The sequence below is a fragment of the Numenius arquata genome, chromosome 27, assembly GCF_964106895.1.
Source record: "Numenius arquata chromosome 27, bNumArq3.hap1.1, whole genome shotgun sequence".
NCBI lineage: Eukaryota > Metazoa > Chordata > Aves > Charadriiformes > Scolopacidae > Numenius > Numenius arquata.
In genome coordinates this window covers 196,720-221,519 of record NC_133602.1, presented here as the reverse complement: position 1 = coordinate 221,519, position 24,800 = coordinate 196,720, and the positions used below count along the sequence as shown (strand labels likewise).

General features: G+C 52.6%; 2 protein-coding genes across 3 annotated transcripts; one reads left to right on the top strand and one right to left on the bottom strand.

Annotated features, from left to right (window-relative positions):
- On the top strand, positions 1-21,164 carry POGZ (pogo transposable element derived with ZNF domain). 2 transcript variants are annotated; one of them, XM_074164655.1, is made up of 17 exons: positions 1-124; positions 7,145-7,320; positions 8,217-8,325; positions 9,279-9,572; positions 10,347-10,553; positions 11,030-11,139; positions 11,534-11,868; positions 12,550-12,704; positions 13,213-13,313; positions 14,126-14,272; positions 15,013-15,147; positions 15,642-15,814; positions 16,394-16,534; positions 17,154-17,213; positions 17,500-17,612; positions 18,225-18,249; positions 18,422-21,164. In XM_074164655.1, exons 1-17 carry the CDS (start codon positions 1-3, stop codon positions 19,989-19,991), a joined length of 3,975 nt encoding a protein of 1,324 aa, XP_074020756.1. In that variant the 3' UTR covers positions 19,992-21,164. The 2 variants fall into 2 exon arrangements, with proteins under 2 accessions (XP_074020756.1, XP_074020755.1); XM_074164654.1 differs by having other exon boundaries at positions 10,308-10,553.
- Positions 20,121-24,534, bottom strand: PSMB4 (proteasome 20S subunit beta 4). Its single transcript, XM_074164656.1, has 7 exons — positions 24,404-24,534; positions 23,798-24,004; positions 23,268-23,414; positions 23,046-23,127; positions 22,834-22,950; positions 22,107-22,195; positions 20,121-21,996 (listed from the first exon to the last, which is right to left on the bottom strand). The coding sequence occupies exons 1-7, from the start codon at positions 24,523-24,525 to the stop codon at positions 21,984-21,986; spliced, it is 777 nt and encodes a 258-aa protein (XP_074020757.1). The 5' UTR covers positions 24,526-24,534; the 3' UTR covers positions 20,121-21,983.
- Positions 24,535-24,800: the final 266 nt, after the last annotated feature.

Below are 24,800 nucleotides of genomic sequence, written 5' to 3'. Positions count from 1 at the left end.
ATGGCGGACACGGACCTTTTCATGGAATGTGAGGAGGAGGAGCTGGAACCGTGGCAGAAAATCAGTGATGTGATTGAAGACTCCGTTGTTGAGGATTACAATTCAGTTGATAAAACTGCTACGGGTAATTAACCGTTTCAGTCCAGAATTGTTCCTGGCGCGGGGGTTACGGTGTGAAGGGGAACGGCAGTGGCTGGTGACGTCCCATCCAGTGAGTAGTCTTGTTGTAGCTGAAAAGCCTGTCAATGAGCAATGTAAGAAATCTCAGTTTCTGTAGCTGTGACAGAGGTTTCGGTGCCGGGCAGAGCTGGGGGTGCTCTGTGGGGGGGGTGTCCCCGCAATACCTGGATCAGGAAACAGCTTTTTCCTCTGTGCGAGGGAAGTGAGATTGTTGCAGGTGCTGGAGAGGGTGTGCTGGCTGAAAACGAGAAGGAAACTTTGGCCAAGTTATTTGCGTTCTACAGCCGAAGTAGTGGTTTCTTAAAAGCAGAGAATCGATAATTTACGTAGAAGATGGTGCTTTTTCCTTCACAAAGCGCTTTAGCGTGTGTCGGGTTCGGTGGTGACCGACTCGGGATCCTTCTGGCAGCTCTGAAATGAGTGAGGGGATCAGGTATTCCATTGGGGAATTGTATTTCCTGTGACATAACTGTCGTGGCTGTGACCGGATTGAGCAATCGGAGCGACAGATGGCCCCTCCCTCCCCCCTCTAAGGAAAAGAGAGGAGAGGAAGAGATAAAAGAGATTTATGAGTTTAGAAAAAAACTAAACTACTTTAATGAAAATATTAATAAATAATGAAATAATAAATAATAAAAAAAGGGGGGGGGGGAGTAAAAAAAAAAAGAATACACTATATACAAAACCGTATCAAGCTCCCAGGGTGATGATCACGTCACCAGCAGGCACAGGGGAAAGTCCCAGGCTGGACTCGGTGATGGACAGGAGCTGGATTCCGGATCTGGAGTCAGGATTGCTCGGATCGGGATCAAAGGCAGACGAACAGACAGGGTCCTCCTCAGATGTCGGCCATTGAAGGAAGAGAGATGACCCTTTGATCCCTCAGCTTTTATACTGAGCATGATGCAGGTGGGATGGAATACCCTGTTGGTCAGGTTTGGGTCACCTCTCCTGTCCACTCCTCCCCACAGGTGGGACCCCTCTACGCTTTTCCGCTTCCGACCCTCCAACGGGGCAAATAACAAATTTACCCGACCTTGGTTGTTATAGCAATAAGTATAAGCAAGGGCCTCTCTGCTCACCATTCCTTGGAATAATCAGGTCTTATCACTGTGAGAGCGAGCGGTTTCTGAACCATATGCCGTTAATTTCAGAGTTTAGTTAGTTAGAAGAGGCCCAGCTAAAACGGAAAAATTACTGAGCAGAAAATTAGTTCTGTTTTACCTCAAACCAGGACAATAACTTACGAGATTAAAACTCGCTTGTCGTTACTTATCTAACCCCTGATTTGGTAAATCAGGTTCAGTTGGGTTTTTTGGTTTGGGTTTTTTTTGGCCTGTTCTCCACAAATGGCAAAGCGCGGAACTTTGTTCAGAGTTCGCATTGAGTGTGCAGGTCAGAGTAGGTTGTTACCCACTAGTTGTCCAAATTATGAGGAATTTGGACTCAGAAAAAGCAGTAATTGTCAGATGGGAGGCTTTGTGTTCTTCAGACCATTCAGTTTGTAAGGGAACCCCGAGTAAAGACAGGAGGATGGGGCTTTCTGGTTGTTGATGTGTTGGTGTCAGAGGTCAGTGGGGTCATTGAGCATATATCCAAAAGATTAAACCTTATACAAATTAAACCTTGATGATGAGCATTTCACAATTTGGGAGTAAATGAGACATCGTACAGTAAGAAGACCTTTCATTTGCTGTCCCTTTGGTTGGTGCCGAATGCTTGAGTCTGGTGCATGGAAGAAGGAATCTTCCCCGTGCTGTGCGTGGGTGAAGCCGACGGGCGCGTGCTGTGACTGAGGCTTTTGTTCAGCCCTTTCAGTCACTTTTTCTTGGTCAAGATCGGGCAAAACATCAGCGTAATACCCGAAATAGGGATGGGGCTGTGGCTTGTGGGCCAGGGATGAGGAACGATGGTGGCTCAACGTGTCTGGCCACAATGTGAGCTGTGACCCTGGTGTGAGGCTGTGGCTGCGTCCCTGTGGCCAGAGCCACCAGCTCCTGCGCAAAAACCCATTGTATCATTTTTAGTAAAATCTAATCAGACGCACAGGTAACGAGGAAGGTTCTATACATTATTTGAAATCAATATCTTTGCTGGCAAAAGTATCTTAAGCTCCAAATGTATTAGATCTCACTACATAATAACACACTTGCGATGAGTATTTCATAGCTTTGCTAATAAAAGTAATTTGAGACAGATGTTGTAAATCAATTACAAGAAATTAATAAAGGCTTGGCGGTATCGCTGTGCTATAATTAGATTAACAGTAAAAAAAGTGTGGCTACTAAAAAAATAGTCTGCTAAAAACAATGTATTTAACAGTAAAATATCTGTGTACCCTTCTGACGAGTTCCAGTGTCCCCCCATAAGATCTTCTACCCAAGGGGTTCCCAGATCCCATTAAAACGGGTGGATTTGGACAGGAATCTAATTTGGAGAGGCCTTTGTCACCTCTTACAGTGAAAGGATTGTGCAGGTCACAGCCGTCTGAGAAACTTGCTTCTTTCTTCCTTTATTTATTCTTTATTTGTTTGTCTCAAGAGAGCAAGAAACTGGAAACTCACCCGGAGCTCCGGCCACGGCCTTGGAAAGGTTCGTTAGCTCCGAGCGTGGTGGAAACAAAGCGTTCACCATCAAAGCGTTCACCATCGCAGTCAGGGCCGTGTGTTTCGGGGGGAGCTCCATGGTGGGGGTTATATTTGTGTTTTTCTGACCCTCTGGAACGGACCCAGACTCCGCGTGGGGCGAGGAGTGTGCCCTGGGTGGTGCTGCGTGTCCTGCTCCCCGTGGGGCGCTGGCCTTCCCAGTGCTCTGGGGTGGATGCCGTCGGGTGAAAAAACAACGGAGACACGCTCGGTTGTGCGTACCTCAGGTTTTTTGGTGGAGCGAGTTCTCTGGCCGGCCCAGGTACAGCAGAGGGTGCTCGGCCCCGTCGCTTCGGGACCAAGGGAAATGACATTTTCCACCCCACAGCGTTCCTGGAGTCCCTGCCGGCTCCCGTGACGTGCCTTCGACATGCAGGGGAATCCTCCTCGGCTTGATGCCAGCAAGGACTTGGAGTGGCGAAGCGCCACGGGGACATCTGTCACCTCTCCGGTCCCTGCGGTCGCCGCTGGCCCAGTAACTGGGGGTCACATCCCAGTTTAAGTTGTGGCTGTGCGGAACGCTGGCGAGACGAGCCGTGTCTGGAGCCGTCCCAGCTCTCAGCAATCTGTTTTTTACGCTCATGGCTGTCGTCTTGCATTTTGTTTTACATTAATTAAAAAGACTTACAAGCCAGGGCTGAAAAAGACCTGTTAAAATCTCTCCATTCTCCCAGTGTAAGGTTTTGTTGGATTTCGTTTTGGTGGTTTTCTTTTTTTTCCCTCCGGGACGTAATTCACTTATGAGCAAGCCCAGAGACCTAAAAATCATCCTTTTCTTAAATAACAGCATCCCTGTTGGTAATACCTGACTTTCAAGCTCATCCGTTGACAAACCTCTGCTGGAATTTCTCCTGGGGTTGGTTGTGCACAACCTACCAGTTCTCCCTCGGGTGAAGGAGCAGAAGCGCGTCCTGGAGTGGATAGAAATGACCCCGTCCCCAAAACCCGACAAACAGGGTTTCCAAACGAAAGATGGAAATACCTTTTAGCTTATCTTTCTCCATCTTTCTGCTGGATCCAGTTTTTTCCCTGCAGATTAGTTTTAAAATGTCTCAAATTACTGGGGCATAAAAGGAGAAATTACCAAAAGCTAAATATATTTGAAGTGACGCTCGGCCTAATTTTTTTTTTTTTTTTTTGGTCTTAATTTCCTTTGATTGCTTTTAGCTCTACCTGTATCCCAGTCAAACCAGTTCTTTCTTACATCACATACACGTGCAGAGCCACCTGCTGTAATGTGTATGTCCATTGTACCCGAAAAAGCAGGGTCAAGTTGGAGGCCTGTGACCAGCCGTGTCCCCCAGGGATCAATACTCGGCCCAGTCCTGTTCAACATCTTCATCAATGACCTGGGCAAGGGGACAGAGTGTCCCCTCAGCAAGTTGGCTGATGACACCAAACTGGGAGGTCTGGCCGACGCTCCCGAGGGCTGTGCCGCCATCCAGCGTGACCTGGACAGGCTGGAGAGCTGGGCAGAGAAGAACCTCGTGAGGTTCACCAAGGGCAAGTGTAGGGTCCTGCACCTGGGGAGGAAGAACCCCAGGCACCGATACAGGTTAGGGGTGGATCTTCTGGAAAGCACTTCTGAGGAGAAGGATCTGGGAGTCCTGGTGGATAGCAAACTATCCATGAGCCAGCGATGTGCCCTTGTGGCCAAGAGGGCCAATGGGATCCTGGGCTGCGTAGGGAAGAGCGTGGCCAGTAGGTGGAGGGAGGTCATTCTCTCCCTCTGCTCTGCCCTGGGGAGGCCACGACTGGAATACTGCGTCCAGTTCTGGGCTCCCCAGTTCAAGAGAGACAGGGAACTACTGGAGAGAGTCCAGCGTGGGGCAACGAAGATGATGGAGGGGTTGGAGCATCTCCCCGATGAGGAAAGGCTGAGAGAGCTGGGACTCTTCAGCCTGGAGAAGAGAAGGCTGAGGGGAGACCTTATTAAACATCTAAAGGGTGGGCTGGAGGAGGATGGAGCCGGACTTTTCTCAGTGGTTCCCAGTGACAGGACGAGGGACAACAGGCACAAGCTGGAACATGGGAAGTTCCATTCAAATATGAGGAAAAACTTCTTTAGGGTGAGGGTGCCAGAGCCCTGGAAGAGGCTGCCCAGGGAGGGTGTGGAGTCCCCTTCTCTGGAGATTTTCAAGATCCACCTTGATGCCGTCCTGAGTGATGTGCTCTGGGCAACCCCGCTTCAGCAGGGGAGTTGGACTAGAAGATCTCTAGAGGTCCCTTCCAACTCTGACAATTCCCTGATTCCGTGAAAAAGCCCTGGGGTTGTTGGCAGGAGAATGAGGTGGGCACTGTGCGGCACGTCGGCCTGGCAGCTCCACTCCTTTTTCATATTTCCACCATCAGATAATAACACACCTTCCATCCCCATAGTTCTTCTCACCACAAGAATTGCAAAGTGCTCTTTGTCCTGAAAACACAGAAACTGTAGAAGAAAATTCTGCACTTCTGTGTGACGGGCAGCGAGTGTGTGACGGTGTGTGGTTACGGCGGGTCGGGGAGGGAAGTGAGAATCACAGAATCACATGGGGTTGGAAGGGACCTCTGGAGGTCATCTAGTCCCACCCCCTGCCAGAGCAGGTCCACCCAGAGCAGGTCCCACAGGAACGTGTCCAGGTGAGTTTTGAACGTCTCCAGAGAAGGAGACTCCACCACCTCTCTGGGCAGCCTCTTCCAGGGCTCTGCCACCCTCAAAGCGAAGAAGTTCCTCCTCATGTTGAGATGGAACTTCTTATGTTCCAGTTTGTGCCAGTTCCCTCTTGTCCTGCCACTGGGCACCACTGGAAAAAGACTGGCCCCATCCTCCTGACACCAACCCTTGAAGTATTTATAGACGTTGATCAGACCCCCCCTCAGCCTTCTCCAGACTCAAAAGCCCCAAGTCCCTCAGCCTTTCCTCCTAAGAGATGCTCCAGACCCCTCATCATCTTTGTAGCCCTTTGCTGGACCCCTCCAGCAGTGGGAGGAGGAGCTGGGGAGCCCAGAACTGGTCCCAGTGTTCCAGGTGGGGCCTCACCAGGGCAGAGCAGAGGGGGAAAGACTTAGTGAAGTTTAAAGGACTCTCTGGGCACTGCCCTGAGAACCCTCTCTCCCCTGTACCTCGTCCCTGGGGAGGAGGGGGTTATGGCAGGAGCTCCTCTTCGCTGCCTGGTGTGTCCTGTGGCTCAAAGGCCATCTCCTGGAGCAGCGCCCAACCTGCCCTGCTTTCCAGGAATGGAATCAGAGCGCAGGAGCCACCTGGAGTTGCTTCTCCTGAGAACGATGGAAGGCTCCTCAGATACCTACAGGTGCCTGTCCCCCAGCCCCAGTAATCCCTCATTTCTCAGGGGGGGACCTGACTCCACTCGGTGCCCAAATCACCTGCTGTTAAAAGCATTAACGTGTGTCCCTGGGTGGCTCCTTCCCACCCCTTGGCTCTGGGTGCTGGCTGCTGAGGGCATCCATTGGAGAACAAAGTCACCAAGGAATTGAGCCATCATCCCAGGCTTCCTACTCTGCCTGAGAGGACCTCTAGTGATGCCTGAGTGTTGAATTTGGAGTCTGTGAGTGCAGTAACCTCTAAATCAGGATGTGATTTCACCACCCTAACCATTGAAACAGGTTGCCCAGAGAAGCTGTGGTTGCCCCATCCCTGGAAGTGTTCAAGGCCAGGCTGGATGGGGCTTTGAGCAACCTGCTCTAGTGGGAGGTGTCCCTGCCCAAGGCAGGGGGGTTGGAACTCGATGATCTTTAAGGTCCCTTCCAACTCTAACCATTCTAGGATTCTATGATTTATCACTGTTTTTGATGTGGATGGTGTCAGTGGTAGGAGCCGTGGCTGGTCCTGGCTAACTGAAGCCCTGGGCAGACTCCGGTGTCCCCGACGGTCTGCGGTTGTCGATGCTGTTCAGAAACTTTCCGTGTGGCTCTGCCTGGGGCACGCGTCCCATGCCAGGGCTGGGAGTAGGTGTTCCCAGTATCTGCCAGCAGGTGAATTTTTACTCCGTAGTTAATGAGACCAGAACCAGTGTTTTCTGTAGCTGCTGTGGCTGCGTTCAAAGGGCACCCAGGAGCCAGATAATCAGTCTGTGGGGCTGCTCAGGGCTGAGGGATTTGAACAACTGCTTCCGAGGCAGCTTGGAAAATCCTAGTCCAAATACAAACAGTAAAACAACATCTAGAAGGGTTGGATGGTTCCAGGAGTTGACTCTGAAAGCGTGTTCTGGAGAACTCAATCCAGTTCTGAAGACTAAAATTACCAGCCAAGTGTATGTGAGCAGCAGCGGTGGCCTTTCTTACCCGACAAAGGTGACTTTAGCTGTGTTTCCTTCCAGCGGGCAATCCCCTGGTGCAGCAGAGCGGGCAGCCCCTCATCCTCACCCAGAACCCGGCCTCGGGCCTGGGCGCGATGGTGACCCAGCCGGTGCTACGACCTGTGCAGATCATGCAGAACGCCAACCACGTCACCAACTCTCCGGTGACCAGCCAGCCCATCTTTATAACCACCCAGGTGAGTGTCCTCCTGGGGACAGCCAAGACAGGAGAGCTCCTGTCCTCATCCGTGGAGAATGTTCTCCGTTAAGAAATAACCAGATGCCTGCCTCAGTTTTTCTTGAGTCCTTTAGTGGATGTTTCGCTTGAGCTGAAATCTCTTGGGGTTTTTGGTTTTTAATTTATGTAGATTTAGAAAGAGCTTTGTTTGGAAACAGCTCACGTTCCCAGTTGTTTTGCCGTTGGGTCTCGCTCGAGAGAGCTGGCCCCGTTCCACACCCCAGCAGGTCCTGGGGAGCCACACGGGTCCGCTGGGACCTCCCGCTGGCTCTCGCTTGGGGGCTCACCAGTAGCCCCAGCTCCCTGCCACGGGTGTCTCTGTCCACTCTGCGTGAGTTTGACATCCCCGAGTACTTAACTACTTCGTTTTATTTTCCTGGGAAATGTGCAGGTAATTTTTTTAATGTCCACTGGCCTCTTTAACCCTGGGGAAGCTCTCCTACAAAACAAGTGCCCGTGTTTCCCGGAGCTCCAGCTTTTAAAAAAAAAAAAGAAAAAAAAAACTTAAAAATTTGTCTTTGCCTGTTGCAAATTTTTCTATCCCAGGAAACTGCTTCAAATATGGGTTTATAAATTGTTTAAGACCTGGGAGAAGAGTTCTGTAGGTGCTTCAGGAAGGAGGGACTGAGAGCGGAGGCCGTGTATCGGATGTGTTAGAGTGTCAGGAGGGTGGCCCTGCTGCTGGGGGAGGTGCTGGCTGGGAACGGTGTGGCCTCATCATCCAATTGATCTGTAGGTGATAGCGCTGGGGGGCTTTTTGTAGTGTCTTTATTTGTTTTTGGGCTAGAAAGCTCAGAGTGAAAGCGCTTCAGATGTGCTGGGTGTGTGGGTGGTGACAGTACTGTGTGACTGCAGGGATTTCCCGTGAGGAACGTGCGGCCTGTGCAAAACACCATGAACCAGGTTGGGATTGTTCTGAACGTGCAGCAGGGTCAGACGGTTCGACCCATCACCCTCGTCCCAGGTAAGGGCTGAAACAAGCCAAAGCCACTGCCCTGTTTCTTTTTTAGAGTAGCAAAGGTTAAAAATACACTATTTGAAATCCGTATTTCACCTGTGCGTCTCGTGGCTCTAAAGGGGGGGGTTCAGTTCTGTACCAGGTGAGATTTGTCCGTGTTTGAGGCTGTGATTCTGCAAGTCACTTTGCAGCAGAGAGTGGGCCCCTTGATCGTAGTAATGAACCACTTTGCGCTTGGGGACCTCTAGCTGGAAGGAATGTCTGCTGCACAGGGCTCCATGTAAATCTGGCCTCTCCAAAAAGCCTCCTCATTTAGTTTAATTTCAAGATCCCAGCCCATGAGAACCCCTCTTCCCTCGTTTCAAAGTCTCCCCGTGTCGTGTGAGCGCTCCCCAACGGCCTGGAAGCCGAGCCTCACCCTGAGGATGGTTTTTCTAACACTGACTTCTGCTGCCAGGTCATGTCACGCACCATCAGAAAGACTAAGAACCTGTGGGTCGCCAGAAACCTGCCTTAAACAAGGCAACAAGGCTAGTGAGGAGTCACCTCTCGCTCTCCCCAGAACAGATCTCCAAAGCTTCGTATTGCGAACTAATTTGCAACTGTGGGGTCCTCCTTGTCCTGCCCTAAGAAACCTTCCATGGGTTTCCATTGGGCCTGGAGACGGGGACTGTGAGCCCCGTGAAAGCTGGTGGGATTTGTGCTCCCAAGCTACTTGGGCCTTTTGGAAAATTCCACCTAAAAACCCTTATAAATACAGTCTTTGCTCTGTCTGGTTCCGTGTTCAGTTTTAGTCTGAATGAGAAGTGAAATTGAGGTGCTGAACTTTTAAAACTTGCACTGAAGTTAGCGGGAGCGTTGGGAGCTCGGCAGAGTTGGAGACCAGGTTGCACTCGGGTATTTCTGCACGAGGAGTGGGATTCGATGACTCGATCTCGTCTGTTCCTTTGTTTTTGAAGCCCCGGGTACGCAGTTTGTTAAACCAGCGGTTGGAGTTCCTCAGGTGTTCTCTCAAATGGCCCAGGTGAGACCAGGTACGACCATGCCGGTCCGACCCACCACCAACACTTTCACTACGGTCATTCCGGCCACGCTCACCATCCGGAGCACTGTGCCCCAGTCCCAGGCGCAGCAGCAAAGTAAGTCCACTCCCAGCACCTCCACAACTCCCACTGCAACGCAGCCAACACCACTGGGACAGTTAACTGTGCCGCAGCCAGGGCAGTCCAGTCCAGCTACTAACCCCAAATTAGGTAAGACTCGCCATGGAACAGCGAGGGGCCTCGAGCGTGTGACACTGTCTATAATTCCATCGTCAAACGTACGGCGCAGCAGCTCAAAGGCAGAATTGACTCAGAACTCCTGGGTTCTATTTTTGCCCGTCACTGACTCACGCTTCAGCTCTCTTTACCAACCTGGAAAACGAGGATTAATCTCACCATCCTGTCCAGTTTGGTTTGAGAACCAGTTAAATTTTGTTTCCTACAATATTCTGAGACCATCAATCAGGAGTCCCCCAAAGTGAAAAATACTATTTGTTAATCACTTGTACTTTTTGAAAGGTGAAGTTAAATAGATGATGAACACAAGCAGAAACTAACTGTATTGGGCTTTTTTTTTTTTTAATGTTGGCTGAATGCGTGAGTGAAATGAAGGAAAAAAGGAAAAAAAATAAAAGGGAAAAAAAAAACTTCTTCACACAGCAAGTAGCCAGGTTATTTTTAGCTTTAAGTGGCCATAATCATCATATACAGCTGCATTTAGAAAAGAAATACAAATAATTTTCATGATTCCATGATAATCAGTGTCCGGTTCATCGCGGGACGCAACTCATATCTTGTAAATCTGGAAGGTCGGGGAAATCTGCTTTCCCTGGGCAGGATAGTTGCTCGTCAGCCGTCTGTGGGGCAGGCTGGAGGTGGAAGCGCAGGAGAGGAGGGGTCCTTAGCTGGGGGTGGGATTCACACGGTGGGGCAGAGTTTACCGAGTCCTTATTAGTGTTCTTCTGCCATCCGTTCCCTCGGCAGTGAGTATCGCCAGCTTTGTGACTGTAAAGCGGCCCGGCGTGACTGGGGAGAACAGCAGTGAGGTTGCAAAGCTAGTGAATACCCTCAACACCATTCCTTCGTTAGGGCAGAGCCCCGGCCCGCTGGTGGTTTCCAACAGCAGCCCCGTGCACGGCTCCCAGAGATCCAGCGTCTCAGAGTCCTCCTCCTCATCCTCATCACTAAAAGGTACGGACGGGCTGGGGCAGCTCGATTCATTCTGCTTGAGTGTTCAGGAGTTTATTTTCTGCAGTAAAAAAAAAAAAACTAACCTGTAACTACTGACACTTCATAATAGGGACGAACACTTGGGAAGCTTTGCCGTTAATTTCTTCGTCTCTGTCTGTACGTTTTTATCCAGTGATTAGGTTTTGTTTATGGATATTTGCTTGCATACATTATTTTGCATTCAGAACTGTCGGTGTGCGTGTGTCTCGGAAGTACACAGACCTCAAATACTCTACACAAGGAGCCAAAAGGATAAAATCTTTGCTTCTCTTCTTCCAAAGAGAGCACCTCCTTAAGGTGTTGGCCTCTCTCAGACCAGTCAGTAGTTAAAAGTACAGCTCCTGAAACTAAAGTATTTCAGCATGCCAAAAAGGTTGCCTGGATTTAGGATGAAATGTAAGGATTCTGATGGGTTTTGTGTGTTTCTCCTGTTGCAGTCAGTTCATCTCCTATTCCCACGTTTGATTTGCAAGACGGTGGCAGGAAGGTCTGCCCGAGGTGTGACGCTCAGTTCCGAGTCACCGAAGCTTTAAGAGGCCACATGTGTGTAAGTAACGGCTCGGAGCCGAGCAGCCAACGGGTGATTGCTCGTGGGTGTGGAGTGTTCTCCCTCCATCGGGGGCTTCTGTGGAAAGGCAGAGTGTGACGGGAAGAAAGCGAGAGGCTTCTGGAAGACCTTCTCCAGGGTCCTTGACTGGAACTAGGCAGGACCTTAGTTTATGTCCTCCTGGTGCCAGGAGGTCCGTTCATTTTCTATTCTTACTGAGCAGTAAAGAATCAAACCAGAAAATTGGAATTTGAGTCTGCGTTACCCTTTCCTAGAGCTCCCCTGTCTTCTCTCAGTGCTGGCTGGTCCTTGTCTGTTCAATAGTGTGTACGGTTCTGCCTGGGCACGCTTTAATGTGGGGGCTTTTCTTGTTGTGTGTGTTTGTTCCTTTTAGTACTGCTGCCCTGAAATGGTTGAGTTCCTCAAGAAAAGAAAATCTCTAGAATCTGAACCAAATATTCAATCTGCAAAGCCCCCATCTCCAGAAAAAACTCCAGCTGTTGCTTCGCCACCCTCTTCTACTCCGATCCCTGCGCTGTCCCCACCTGCTAAAGCCCCAGAGCCCAGCGAAAACGTAGTCGACTCCTCCCAAAGTAAGCTCATTATGTTGGTAGATGATTTCTACTACGGCAGAGACGGTGGCAAAGTGAGCCAGCTGCTGAACTTCCCCAAGGTCCCGACGTCCTTCAGGTGTCCGCACTGCACCAAGAGGCTAAAGAACAACATACGGTGAGAGGAACGCGGGGGCCACAGAACCAGGGTTCCGGTACCTCTCGTCTGCAGAAGGGAAAATGAGGTGTCAGCGCCACTCTCAGGCCCTACAGCTTTGTGTAGCGTAGCTTTAGATCAAAACTGAAGCACAGAAGGGAGAGATTTTCCCGCCGTCATTCCATTCAGTCAGGGAACAAGTTGTAAGAAGACCACCTGGTTGGAATAATGGTGTTATTAATGTTGTGCAGCAGAGACGCCTCGTCCGCTCGTCACTAGTCTCACTAGAGAATAGGAAATAATTCTTCTTGAAGAGACGCTCTTCCCATCCTCATTCAATGCTTTTTTTTTATGAAATAATGTATTCTTGTGAGCCAGCCGCTGTGGTGTTCTGTTGTGGTAATGGGGCCACTGGTTTTCCTTCTAAGTTAAAGTGGTTTGTTGTCATCAGTGGAAGGGCTGGGGGGGTCAGAAGTGCAGCCCCTGCACTGCAAACCCTGTTCTTGTGCTTCTCTTGGACTTGGGGAGCAGGAAGGTGCTGGGTAGGAGGAGATTTTGCTTCCTTTTGATGGGAAGAGCAAGAAGGAAACATCTTAATGCTGTCAAAAAAGCTTTCGGTGTAGCGTTGGTAATGCTCTCAGGGTTACGGGTGCAAAATGTTTGGACTTCGTGTTCACGTTCTTCCTCTTCCCCCCCCGTCAGGTTCATGAATCACATGAAGCACCACGTGGAGCTGGACCAGCAGAACGGCGAGGTGGACGTCCACACCATCTGCCAGCACTGCTACAGACAGTTCTCCACCCCCTTCCAGCTGCAGTGTCACCTGGAGAACGTCCACAGTCCCTACGAGTCAACCAGTAAGTTCATTTTGTGCTGTTGTTGGTTTGTTTGGGTTTCAGAGGGTTCCTGTCTGGTATTACCTGCAGATCTGTTCAGAAAGGAGCGACTGTTGGGGCTGGCCCCTCGGTGCCTCGGTTTTGTAGGGCCAGCAGCAAAATCCATCCGAATCCCATTTCTGCAAACTTACTTTAGCGATTGAGTTCAATAATAACGTCATGGTAGAAGGTCATTTTTCCCAGTAGGCTGACAGCTGATCTAAAATCACTTGCAGTTCCCTCGTTGGGATGTCTTCCTACCTGGTGTACCCGCCTTTTTATGTAAGAGAACTTTTGCTGCTTTTCGGAAACCTCTCAGGATATATTTTATTGCCTACCCAATTCAAAGAGTTGAGCGGTAGTTTTTTTGAGTTGTTTTTTTGGCTGGTTGGTTGGTTTTCTTTTGTTTTAAGTTGTTCCACGGCCAGTGCCAGGTTTGAACAGGGTTTTCTCGTCCCCGGCCGTTACCTGCTTGTCCTTTCCTTTGCAGCCAAGTGCAAGATCTGCGAGTGGGCCTTCGAGAGTGAGCCCATGTTCCTGCAGCACATGAAGGACACGCACAAGCCCGGGGAGATGCCCTACGTTTGTCAGGTATTAACCGTGGTTCTGGGGCTGGATTTGATAAACACATACTAGGGAATGAGCAGAAACTCCGCAGAGCAGTGCTGTGGAGCCCATGGGGGTTTTTCCAGGTGTAGAATTAGAGTAGCCCAATGGCCATGAGGGCAGCACAAGTGGCTCAGTGTTTATTTGCCACCAGTCCCCAGCACTCTGCCGCTGGATCAGCTCCATAGACTTTTGTTCAGAGCCTAATTTTCCCTTTCCTCCCAGGGCAAATCGCTGTGCCATAAAGAGAAGTTGTCACTCTGGAGCAGATGAGATTATGCTGCTTGTGTGATACCTTTTCTTGACAGTCTGTTGCCATGAGATCTGTGCTCACATCCGTTCTGAATGTGCCATCTCCACCCAGAGGTCCTAAACTGCCCCTCCAAAAAGAAAAAAACAGAGAAGAAACTCCTAAAATGTGCTATGTTAAACCAGATTATGTTCCAGATGCTGCATTTTACATAGACCCTGAAGAAACTGCTCTTTAATATATTCCAACTGCTTTGCGTTGACTGCCTCTCCCTTTTTTCTTCTTTTTTTCTTGGGTCTGGAGCTTGACTTGTCGCTACTTCCTTTTTATACGAGTAGTTCAAACCTTTTTTTCCAAAGTACTCTGAATATTCGCTGCTTGATTTGGTATCTCTCAGTTGGGATAAGCAGGCGGGTTCTTCAGGACCCCGAGCTCCTCTGATGAGTGTCTCTGGGGGTCTGGGCGTTGCTGTGAAGCTCCCCGTGGTGCAGCAGTGGATGGGAGAGGGATTCCTGTGTTATTTCACTGGAAATTGTTTCTGCCCCAGGTCTGCCAGTACCGCTCATCGCTCTATTCCGAGGTGGACAGTCATTTCCGCATGATCCATGAGGACACGCGGCACCTGCTCTGTCCCTACTGCCTCAAGGTCTTCAAGAACGGCAACGCCTTCCAGCAGCACTTCATGAGGCATCAGGTGCGATGGCAGGAAGAGTCGGTGGAGATTAAGCATGAGATGAGTTGAGCTTTGGCTTGGAGTAAAAAGCAGAAAGAAGGAAAACTCGGTTGAAAGAGGGAGTTAGAAAAAAGCAGGTTTTGCTGGAGTGGGTTTGCATCACGTGATGATGAACCAACAGTGGGCTCTGTCTTCATTTGGGGTTTAAACTTTTTGATCTCCAGCTGATGGATAAGTAAACACTGCTGTGCGTGCACAAAGGAATGTGATTTCTGTGGCTCGCTGTTCTGTTTCCGTACATACTGGCTGTATTGACAGCATATTTTCTGTGGGTGTAGCTGGAGTGTACGTTCAGAATATAGAAACAGGGGGCTCTCACCGAGTCCCCGCATTGATTTGCCCCCGAAGCCCCGTCGCTGACCCCCCGAGAGGCAGCTTTGGGAGGCAAGGTGTCCCACGCGCTGCTCTGCCCCTCTGCCTTTGCCTTGAGCAACCTGGGTGAGACTCGTTCTGCGGCACTTCCAGGGCTGGTGTCTCCCCAGAGCCTGAACATTTTAATTAAAAACCAAAACACCCAAGATACGGGGCTTGGCGGGGAGGGACTTTTCAGAGGTTAAGGAAAAATAGGGCTGCCTTTGGTTTCTAAGAGGGGAAAAGCGTTGGGTTTCTCTCTTGCTTTTTTCTTTATTTTAAACACCCCCTGCTGTGTTGTGACTTCCCTTTCTCTAAAATGAGATGTCTTTCGTTTGCATTTGCTTTAGAAGAAGAGTGTTTATCACTGCAACAAGTGTAGGCTCCAGTTCATATTTGCCAAGGATAAAATCGAACACAAGCTGCAGCACCACAAAACCTTCCGGAAGCCCAAACAGTTAGAAGGATTGAAACCTGGAACCAAGGTGAGAAATGGAAGTTAAGAGCAAGAAATCCAAGTTGAGCCGGCCTCTGGCCTGTGTTTGCTCAGGGAACACCCGTAGTGTCTGTATTTATGAAGTGCTGCAGAACTGACGTTTTCTTCATCTCCATCACTTAAACCACGCTCAGAGGGACAGAAGAACACTCCGTGTCTGTCCCTTGGTGTGTGCTTGGTTAAGGAGATACCTCCCAGAAACAATAAGTGAGAGGAGGTGCGAGTGGCACGACAGAGGTTAAACTCCCCTCTCGAAGGTATCTGCAGGTGACGGTGCCTGAACCAGTTGTCTGGATCCTTTGGGGACAAATGGGCACTTCTGGGGCTCAGGGCATTGCCCCTTTTAGGGAGCGACGAGGGGTGACCCGGGAGCACCTCGTTGTTCACTGCCAAGAGCCTGAAGGACTTCTCTGAACGGAGGAGTCCGAGTTGGATGGATGGCTTCTTGTGTCTGAGGGGGTTTGGTGTGTCTGTTCCCTGCAGGTGACGATCAGGGCGTCCAGAGGACAACCACGGGCAGTGCCCATAGCGTCGAATGAGATGCCGCAGGGGCCGGGGCAGGAAAATGCTCCCCTCTCGTCTTCTGCCGACCCCCAGCCCATCTTCCTGTACCCGCCTGTCCAGAGGAATGTCCAGAAGAGAGCCGTCAAAAAAATGTCAGAGCTTTTGGCTAAATTTCAAATTTAAAAAAAAAAAAAAACAACAGATAGACATTTGTTTTAAAGGCAACGTAGTTAGATTTTTAATGGCACAGGGATGGGTAACGCGATCCTGGGCGCTGGGCAGCTCTCTCTGACAGTTGCCAAGGAGACTTTATGGCAGGAGAATCGGCTTCCCGCAAACCCGGGGTGAAGTCGTGTTATGAAAGCCCTTAAGGTGCCACTGCGAAATACAGAATTAGCCGGGGGCTTTTATAGAAACCATGGAATTTCATCAGCGTGAGGGCGTCTGCCCGTCCTCTGTCCTGCTGCCTTGTCGTCGATATTTTAATTTATGAACTTATTTATTTATTGCCCACTCTTGGCTTGTAAACTGCTGACGACGGCAAGTGGGAATGTTTAGCCTGGCACTGAGGTGCTCTGGGAAGCCGGGGTGGGAGATGAGAGTAGTTTGGTGTCAGACCCCTGAAAGTTCACACTGTTGAGTTCCCTGTCCTGATGGTAGTTGTAACTCCCAAGGGGCTTGTCCACGCGCTAACGACAATCCCCCCCCTCACCTCCCCCTGCTCTTTTCAGGAGCGTCCTGGGGAGACAGACCTGCCTGGAGTGCAGCTTCGAGATCCCCGACTTCCCCAACCACTTCCCCACCTACGTGCACTGCTCCCTGTGTCGCTACAGCACCTGCTGCTCCCGCGCCTACGCCAACCACATGATCAAGTAGGTGGGATGCGGGATGCTTTTCCTCCTGCCCAAATTCCGTAGCACCTCCGGGTCTGTGCCTGCCCTGTAAGAAAGGGGAGTTGCCACCTCAGGGGGGCGGTTTGTGGGAGGCCGAGGTGTTGCTCTGACACCGCCTTTCAAACGACGGGAGAAAACAGCGCAAAGAGCTGAAAGATCCACCCCGAGCTGGCTCTCGGTTCTGCGGCTGCTGAGGCGTGCCGCACGCTGCTGTGCACACCTGGCATCTTCTCCGTGCTCCTGAGACTTCTTGTGAAACTCTCAGGTGGAGATGTGGAATAATTGAAAAGTTTTAAAAAGAAAAAAACCCACCGTACCCTGCTTTCCGAGGCCGTGGGCTGTGCGGAGCTGTGGAAAGGCCACAGAGGAGGGTGGCAGAACAGTTACTCCAAAATCTGGGCATTTCCAGGGGTTACCCTGCAGTTGGTTTTATTTAGACACAGAGTTTTCATGTCCTTGAACACAACTCTGGCAGACAAAAATATTATTAAACCCAGGATTGGGCCTGCCTTTGTAAACGTACTGTGTTTTGCTGGGTTTATAGCTCTTTAAATACCCCGAATAATTCTGACGTTTTATAAACTCTTTTGTCTTACAGCAATCACGTTCCTCGGAAGAGTCCAAAATACTTGGCTTTGTTTAAAAACTACACTGCCTGGTAATGGAGAACTTGTTTTAATCACCTGGGAATCTACTCTGCATTCACCTTCTGATTTTTCCGGTTCTTTTCTTTCATGATCTGCTTCTGAAGAAGCTCTTGCTTCTTTTTTGCCACAGGGGAAAATGTGTTGAATTAAGGGCAATACGTTGCCCGAGAGACTCCCGTTGCCTTCCAGTGGGAGTTACTGGTTTGGGGTGGGGATGCTCCCTGTGTGCACTGGAGGGAATTACGTGTTTTTATATCTCATCCTGGTGCTGAGCTCACTTCTTTTTCCCTTTCCCAGTGGCGTGAAGCTGTCCTGCTCCTCTTGTCTCTTCGTAACATCTGAGGGCGACGCAATGGCCAAACACCTGGTTTTCAACCCCTCGCACGAGTTTAGTAACATTATTTTCCGAGGTAAGAGCTCGGAAAGGAGCAGAGAAGTTGCAAAAACAATTAAGGCAGGACATAATCCATGAGTTCAGAGACTCCGGGTCAAACAGGGCTTTGTTTGGCCTTGGGCTGAGTCCTGAGGGTCCTTCTGAGCTGCCCGAGCGGGTGCCCATTGTTATGGAGATGGGAGAGCCGGGCTTTGAGTCACCGGTACCCGCTCCCAGGGGCTCTTCCCAGGAGGGACAATGCAGGGACTTCAGCGGGTCCCTCTGTTCCTGGAGACACCATTGTGTCCCGGTGACAGTGGGGGCCTGAAGCAGCTGCTGGGGTTTGAATGGAGCCCGGACGCGGCGTCCCGGCTGTTGAGGGGGGCAATTACCGCCGCTTCCCAAGCTTCAGGGTGTCCCTGCTGATCCCAAAGCTGAGCTTTCCGAACCAAACTCCGGTCGTTTCAAGCAGACGGGGGGGGGGTTGCTGATGAGTTGGGGCTCTGCCCCTCGGCCGCGGGGGTCCCTGGGTGTGGGGGTCAGGGTGCCTACAGCACCTGGGGGTCCTCCTCTCTGTGAGAGTCTGTGTTTGCACCGATTCAGTGTTTGTTTGCAAAGCTACAAATAGTTGTTTTGTTTTTCTTATCAGGGCCTACTTGGATATCACATTCCAGGTAAGTGTTTGTAAACTCTTCCCTGTTCCAGCCCGGAGGGGGGTGGGTGGGGGGGGGTGTGTGTGTGTGTGTGTGTGTGTGTGTTGGTGGTTGGTGTTTTTCTTCGTTTGTTTTCCCCCAACAGCTCGATTTTCTGGGTTTTAAGAAGGTCCCTGTGTTCTCTCCCTTCAAGGCACGTTCAGCCCCAGGACAAGAGCATGAAGAACCCCTGCCCTCCCTATTCCCCGGGAAAAGCTGCTACTGTGAAAACAAAGTCCGTGTTACCGGCCAGGGACGAGCTGGAGCCCGAGCTGGCGCCGTCGGCCTCCAGCAGACCCCCGCTCTGCCCGGAGGAGGAGTCCTTAAACATGGAGGCTCGAGAAGACGAGCAGCCGACGAAGGAGCCCGAACCCACCAGCAAAAAAGAGCAGTTGTCGGTAAAAAAGCTGCGGGTCGTGCTCTTCGCCTTGTGCTGCAACACGGAGCAGGCGGCGGAGCACTTCCGAAACCCCCAACGGCGCATCAAGCGCTGGCTCCGAAGGTTCCAGGCTTTCCAAGAGGAGAACTTGGCCTCGCTGTCGGAGGGCAAGTACCTCAGCCTGGAGGCGGAGGAGAAGCTGGCGGAGTGGGTCCTGACGCAGAGGGAGCAGCAGCTGCCCGTCAACGAGGAGACCCTCTTCCAGAAAGCCACCAAGATCGGCCGCTCCCTGGAGGGCGGCTTCAAGATCTCCTACGAGTGGGCGGTGAGGTTCATGCTGCGGCACAACCTCAGCACGCACACGCGGCGGGCCGTGGCTCACCCCCTCCCCAAGGACGTGGAGGACAACGCCAGCTGCTTCATCGAGTTCGTGCAGCGGCAGATCCACACCCAGGACCTGCCCCTCTCCATGATCGCGGCCATCGACGAGATCTCCCTCTTCCTCGACGTGGAGGTGCTGAGCAGCGACGACCGCAAGGAGAACGCTCTGCAGACGGTGGGGACCGGGGAGCCCTGGTGCGACGTGGTCCTCACCATCCTCGCCGACGGGAGCGTCCTCCCCACGCTGGTCTTCTACCGGGGTCACGTCCAGCAGCCCGCCAACGTGCCAGAGTCCATCCTCCTGGAAGCCAAGGAGAACGGATACAGCGACGACGAGGTGATGGAGCTGTGGGCGTCCCGAGTGTGGCAGAAGCACACGGAGTGCCAGAACAGCAAGGGCATGCTGGTGCTGGACTGCCACCGAACGCACCTCTCCGAGGAGGTTCTGTCCTTGCTGAGCGCCTCCAGCACCTTGCCGGCCGTCGTCCCCGCCGGCTGCAGCTCCAAAATCCAACCTCTGGATGTTTGTATAAAAAGGACTGTGAAAAATTTCTTGCATAAAAAGTGGAAAGAGCAAGCCAAGGAAATGGCGGACTCCACCTGCGACTCGGACATTCTCCTCCAGCTGGTGCTCTGCTGGCTGGCGGAGGCGCTGGAGGTGATCAGTGACTCTCCGGAACTGGTCCAACAGTCCTTCCTGGTGGCCAGCGTCCTGCCCGGCCCCGACGGCACCGCCAACTCGCCCCGCCGCAACGCCGACATGCAGGAGGAGCTCATCTCCTCGCTGGAGGAGCAGCTGAAGCTGGGCCAGGGGCCGCCCCAGGCGGCGGCCGAGGTCCAGGACCGCAGCCCGGCCGAGGAGGCCGCCGACCCCGAGATCCTCCATCGGCTCTTCGAGGGGGAGAGCGAGACTGAGTCCTTCTACGGCTTCGAAGACGCCGACTTGGATCTGATGGAAATCTGAGCGCCGATCCGCGAGCGGGGACCCGGAAAGGGTTATTTTTTAAATAAATGTTGGCTGAGACCATTACACTTCCCTGTGGATTTGTGGGTTTAGGAAATTCGTAGGCGATCACTCAGATAAATAGCCATTTATGCTGTTCATTTATAAGTTTTGTGCTTTTTTAAAAGAAAAAAAAAAAATCACTGTGTTGGTATTTTCTGAAAATATATTGTGGGTGAATATTTTTGCGTTTTCTTTACCTCACTGTATCATAGTTTTCTGTTTTTATTGTGCAGAAATGTTTTGAATTATACATTGTCAATGTGACCATTTCTAAAGAAAGGAAAAAAAAAAAAACCTATGTAGCTGATGAACCAGGACATCCATCTTTTGGGTTGTTTTAACACAGATTTTTTTTTTTTTTTTTTTAACACTTGACCCAGAGATTTAGGCTTCTGTGGAAAAATTTAGATCTGAGTTTTTGCTTTAACACGTGAAGCTTCTCTGATTGGCCGTTAAGGTTTGGGTTTGGTTTGCTTTTCCCTTTGGTTTTTATTTTTGGGTTGTTTTGTTTGGTTTTTTGTTTTTGTTTTTTTTTTTCCTCTAAAGAAGAGTTAATTATTTTGCTTGTGAATTTGGACACGGGGTGGACACACGAGTGGGAGGGTTTTGCCCCTTCGGTGCCAGCAGCGAGACGTGGCGCTGGGGTCGGGGAGGGGTCCCCGGTCGGGGGGTGCTGCCCCCAGACCCCCCTCCCCCTCCCTCCAGCGTCACCCCCAGAAGGCGCCGGGGGAGGGGGAAGGTCGGGGCCCAGAGCTTTTAACGACTCGTAATTATAAACCTGCTTTAACCAGTGGCATCAGACACTACGTTCCTTAGAATTAGAAAAACCTGATTCAATGAGACAAACTGTGACGTGCACAAAAAGAAGACGTTTGTTTTTATTTTTCACTGCCAGCTTAAATTTTTCTACAATTTGCATGTTTGAGGGTTTTTTAATTGTACGTATTATGGTATCAACGGAAGCGTTTTGACATACGGAACCCAGAGGCACCTGCACCTTTCTGTTCCCATCGAGGGTTTGTGAACCTTCCCCGTGACCCGAGGAACGCAGGAGGCAGCATGTGCAGACCTGTAAATGGCTCGTCTTCAAAATGTACATAAAGTGGAACATTTAATAAAACCAGGGAAATGGATTTATAAACACGCGTTTTTATTACGAAGAACTAATTAACTCCCGTGGTAGCGTAACGCTCGGTACGAAGCGCGGCCCCCCCGGGGCTCCGCGCCGGGTCCCTCTCTGCGCCCAGAGCCCTCAGCGTGTCCCGAGGAGCCCCTCATGGGACGGTAATTAGCGGTAATTAACGTGTTTGTGTCATTAACACTCCCGTTAACTGTCCCGGGGGCGTTGCTGCGCCCCCCCCCCCTCCCTGCCCTTGGACCCTACCGTGGGGGCAGCGGAACAACCCGCGCGCCCCACTGACATTCTGGGGTGGTTTGTTGTTTTTTTAAAAAAAGTCTGAAAAATCATTAATAAAACCCTCTCCTGGATAAATATTTCCGCTGTTGTTTATCTCAGGGACTGGGAAATCCCGGTGTGTCCCAGCGCGGCTGCTGGCGGGAGGCAGAGCCATGGAAATAGGGAAATCTTAATTATTCTGCTCTGAATTCCGTTTTTCCCCTCTGTGCGTTCAACGGGAGAGGCGCCGGGTGACCCAACGGCCGGGTGACCCAAATCTGGCACAAAAACAATAAAAGCCACTTTTTGGCTGCCCTTTTCCAGCAGAAATAAGGACTCGCACCTTCCACTGCTGGAAAGCGGGGGCCTTCCCGAGGCCGGTATTTCTGGAGCGTCCCCCAAACCCGACCCCAGCACAAACACAGGCTTCTCTCAACAGGTTTATTTCGTTTCAAAAAACAAGGAGAAAAAAAAAAAAGGAAAAAAAAAAGGAGTAAAGGATTTAGGGACAAAGGGCGCTGAGGGACGCGGCAGCCGGGAGCAGCTCGGCGGGATCACTGGAAGCCGCTGCGGGAAGAGATGGGATGGGATGAGGAGGAGGCACAGCCCGGATGCGCCCGACGCCTGCGCCAACAAAAACGCCTCCATTTTCCCCCGTTTCCCGGGTGCGCCGTTACCTGACGAGCTGCGCGATGTCCCAGTTGGCCTCCAGCGTCAGGGGCCCCTCCAGCTCCACACCCTTCTCCGTTGCGATGGCGATTTCGTACTGAGGAGAGAAAACACCCACCGTTCTCCAGGAACCCCAAAACACCCACCATTCTCCACAAAAGCCCCCAGACACCGACGGTTCTCGATAAACCCTGAAACACCGACGGTTCTCCACGGAACCCCCAGACACCGACGGTTCTCCGTGAAGCCCGACCGCCACACTTGAGCTGAAGACAGGCCCTGGGAAAGCTCTGATGGCTCGGGGTCAGGAATATCGGCTTTCCCTTAAACAACCTTGTTTTAACGTGTTTTTTTTTATTCAGGAATGTTCTTCCTTTTCCCTTTGGGCACACTCAGGCAGCGGCACTGAACAGAAACGCTCCCGAAGCTGAAGGATTATAGGCTCTGGATGCTCCAGCCGCGGTGACGGGAGAAGCCTCATCGGATCTACGGAACCACCAGAGCCCAGCGTCGCCCGGACTCAAACAGCTCTTGAGGAGACGAGAGGAGCCCGGCTCCGGAGGAGAGCTCTGCCAGCGGGGTCTCCTAATGCACCCCCCGCGTCGGGGGCTACTGCCAGGCTCCCCGGGGTCAGGGACAGAAAACGGCCTGGGGGACACTGCCCTGAGGTGTGCAGCATCTCTGGCCACCCCCCGCTGCCCCCCAGCCGCCCCCCGCCGCCCCCCAGCCACTCACCCTGTTGAAGGACCGAGCATCTCTGTAATACAAAATTTTCATGCAGCGCTCAATCAGGTCCCGGGCCTCCTCCTTCGTCAGGCTGGGCTTCTTCTCCAAGAATTCCCTCATCAGCGGCTGGAGGGGGTGGAAAAAAACATAAATCTAGAATCCAACATCTCGGTCACCCGGCGCAGAGGTCGCGTCGGCGGCTGAGCAGGAGCGTTCCCTACCTGAGCCAGGTACGCTCCGTATCCCGTAGCGAGCGTCGGGGCCTCGTAGGCGACGCCGAGCATGTCCACGTAACCCAGGAAGCTGGAGGGACAGACCCGTGAGCGCGGCGGGGAGGGGACGCGGCTCCGGAGCCTCTCTCAGCCCCGCACCACGGGAGGCAGCCCCCCCGGGAAGGACGAGCAGGAACCGTCACAGGTTCCCCGCGGCTCCTCCTGGCTCACCTCTCGCCGTTGTAGCAACCCCCGATGACAACGGTGTTCCAGAGGGGATTGATCTTGGATCTCCGGTTGTACATGACTCTCGTCAGCCAGGAATGGATGGCTTTGGGGCTGTAGCTGTGTCCGTCCCCCAACAGCTCCTCGTCGATTCTGATTCAGGTAGAAATTTCACCCAAGTGAGAAAAGCCGGGGAGCAGCCGGGTGGGAGCAGCAGCGACACCCCCAGCAGGACAGAGTCCCCCCCAGCCCCGTAGGCTGTTTTCAAAAAAGGCCTTAAAAGAGGTGAATCAGCCACAAAGAATAATGGAAAATGGGTTCTCCGCAGCGCTCAGCACGGGAAAAAAAGACACTTGTCCCAAAGGGATTGTCGAAGGACAAGGGGGATTCAACCTCGGGTTTATCCCCCCCCCCCGCCCCCCCATTTAATTACATCTCAGCCCTTTGAGGGGCGGGAGAAGGGAGTTGCCCAGGTCAGGGCTTGCCCAGCCCGAGCCGGGGCCACAAGGGCTGTAGCGGCGGCCGCCAGGACTTACACCATCTGGTCGATGATCTGCTTGAGGTACTGGAAGTCGGCATAGTCTCCGGAGGCCCCCAGCACGGTGCTGTCGTTCACCTTCAGGAGCCTGGAGATGCCGCGGAAGCGGGCGAGGGAGCCGTAGGAGCCCATCATGTCGGCGGCGATGATCACCCCCCCGGAGAACTTCACCCCCAGCACCGAGGTGCCCGTCACCATCGGGCTCCTGCAGACCCCCACGTCAGCCAGGGCCCGGGCTCCCCCAGGTCCCCAAAATACCCCCAGCCCCCAGCCCAGCCCCACTTCTCCCCCCCTCCAGCCTCTCCCCAGCCCCACTTCTCTCCCCCCATTGCCCCCCTTCTCCCCCCACCCAGCCTCTCCCCAGCCCCACTTTTGCCCCACTCAGCCCCACTTCTCCTCCCATCCAGCCTCTCCCCAGCCCCCCTCCAGCCCCACTTCTCCTATTCCACGCCCCCAGCCCCATTTCTTCCCTCCCAGCCCCACCTCCCCCAGCGCCGCTCCACCCCAGTCTCCCCATCCCAGGCCCCAGGCCCCCTCCCCTGCATCCCTCAGCCCCCCTCGGTCCCCTCCCAGCCCCGCTCCCCGCAGCCCCTCCCGCGCTCACAGCGTCCGGGTGAAGGGCAGGATGCCGGCGGCGGGGCCGGGCCCGCGGGGGATGTACGTCTGCCCCGGGGCCGGGCCCTCGGCCCAGAACGGCGGCGGCGCCCGCGCTCCCCGCACCTCCATCTTAGTCACGGTGTGGCCCGCGCTGCGCAGGCGCGGCGGAAGCGCGGCCTCTCCCGGCCACCGTAGGCAGAGGAGACGCGGCGCGGCGCCATCTTGGGTGTGACCCGAGCTGGCCGGGAGGGGAGAGCGGCGCCGGGCGCCATCTTGTGAGTGGCAGAACTCTCCGGCGGGGACGGGGCTCCCTCCGCTGTCCCCGCAGGGCCCAACCAGGCGGACGGGAGGGCCGGGACCGTCCCCGCCACACCGTGTCCTGGGGACGGGCAGGGTCAGGCGAA

Bases quoted from the DNA above. Each gene is read 5' to 3' on its own strand.
- POGZ (XM_074164654.1), top strand. From the start codon at position 1: ATGGCGGACACGGACCTTTTCATGGAATGTGAGGAGGAGGAGCTGGAA. The intron at 7,321-8,216 runs GTGAGTGTCCTC...GTGTGACTGCAG, and splicing joins CCATCTTTATAACCACCCAG to GGATTTCCCGTGAGGAACGT. The intron at 17,214-17,499 runs GTAATGGAGAAC...TCCCTTTCCCAG, and splicing joins TTTAAAAACTACACTGCCTG to TGGCGTGAAGCTGTCCTGCT.
- PSMB4 (XM_074164656.1), bottom strand. From the start codon at position 24,525: ATGGAGGTGCGGGGAGCGCGGGCGCCGCCGCCGTTCTGGGCCGAGGGC. The intron at 23,128-23,267 runs GTGAGCCAGGAG...CTGTCCCTCCAG, and splicing joins GGTTGCTACAACGGCGAGAG to CTTCCTGGGTTACGTGGACA. The intron at 22,951-23,045 runs GTAGGGAACGCT...CACCCCCTCCAG, and splicing joins ACGGAGCGTACCTGGCTCAG to CCGCTGATGAGGGAATTCTT.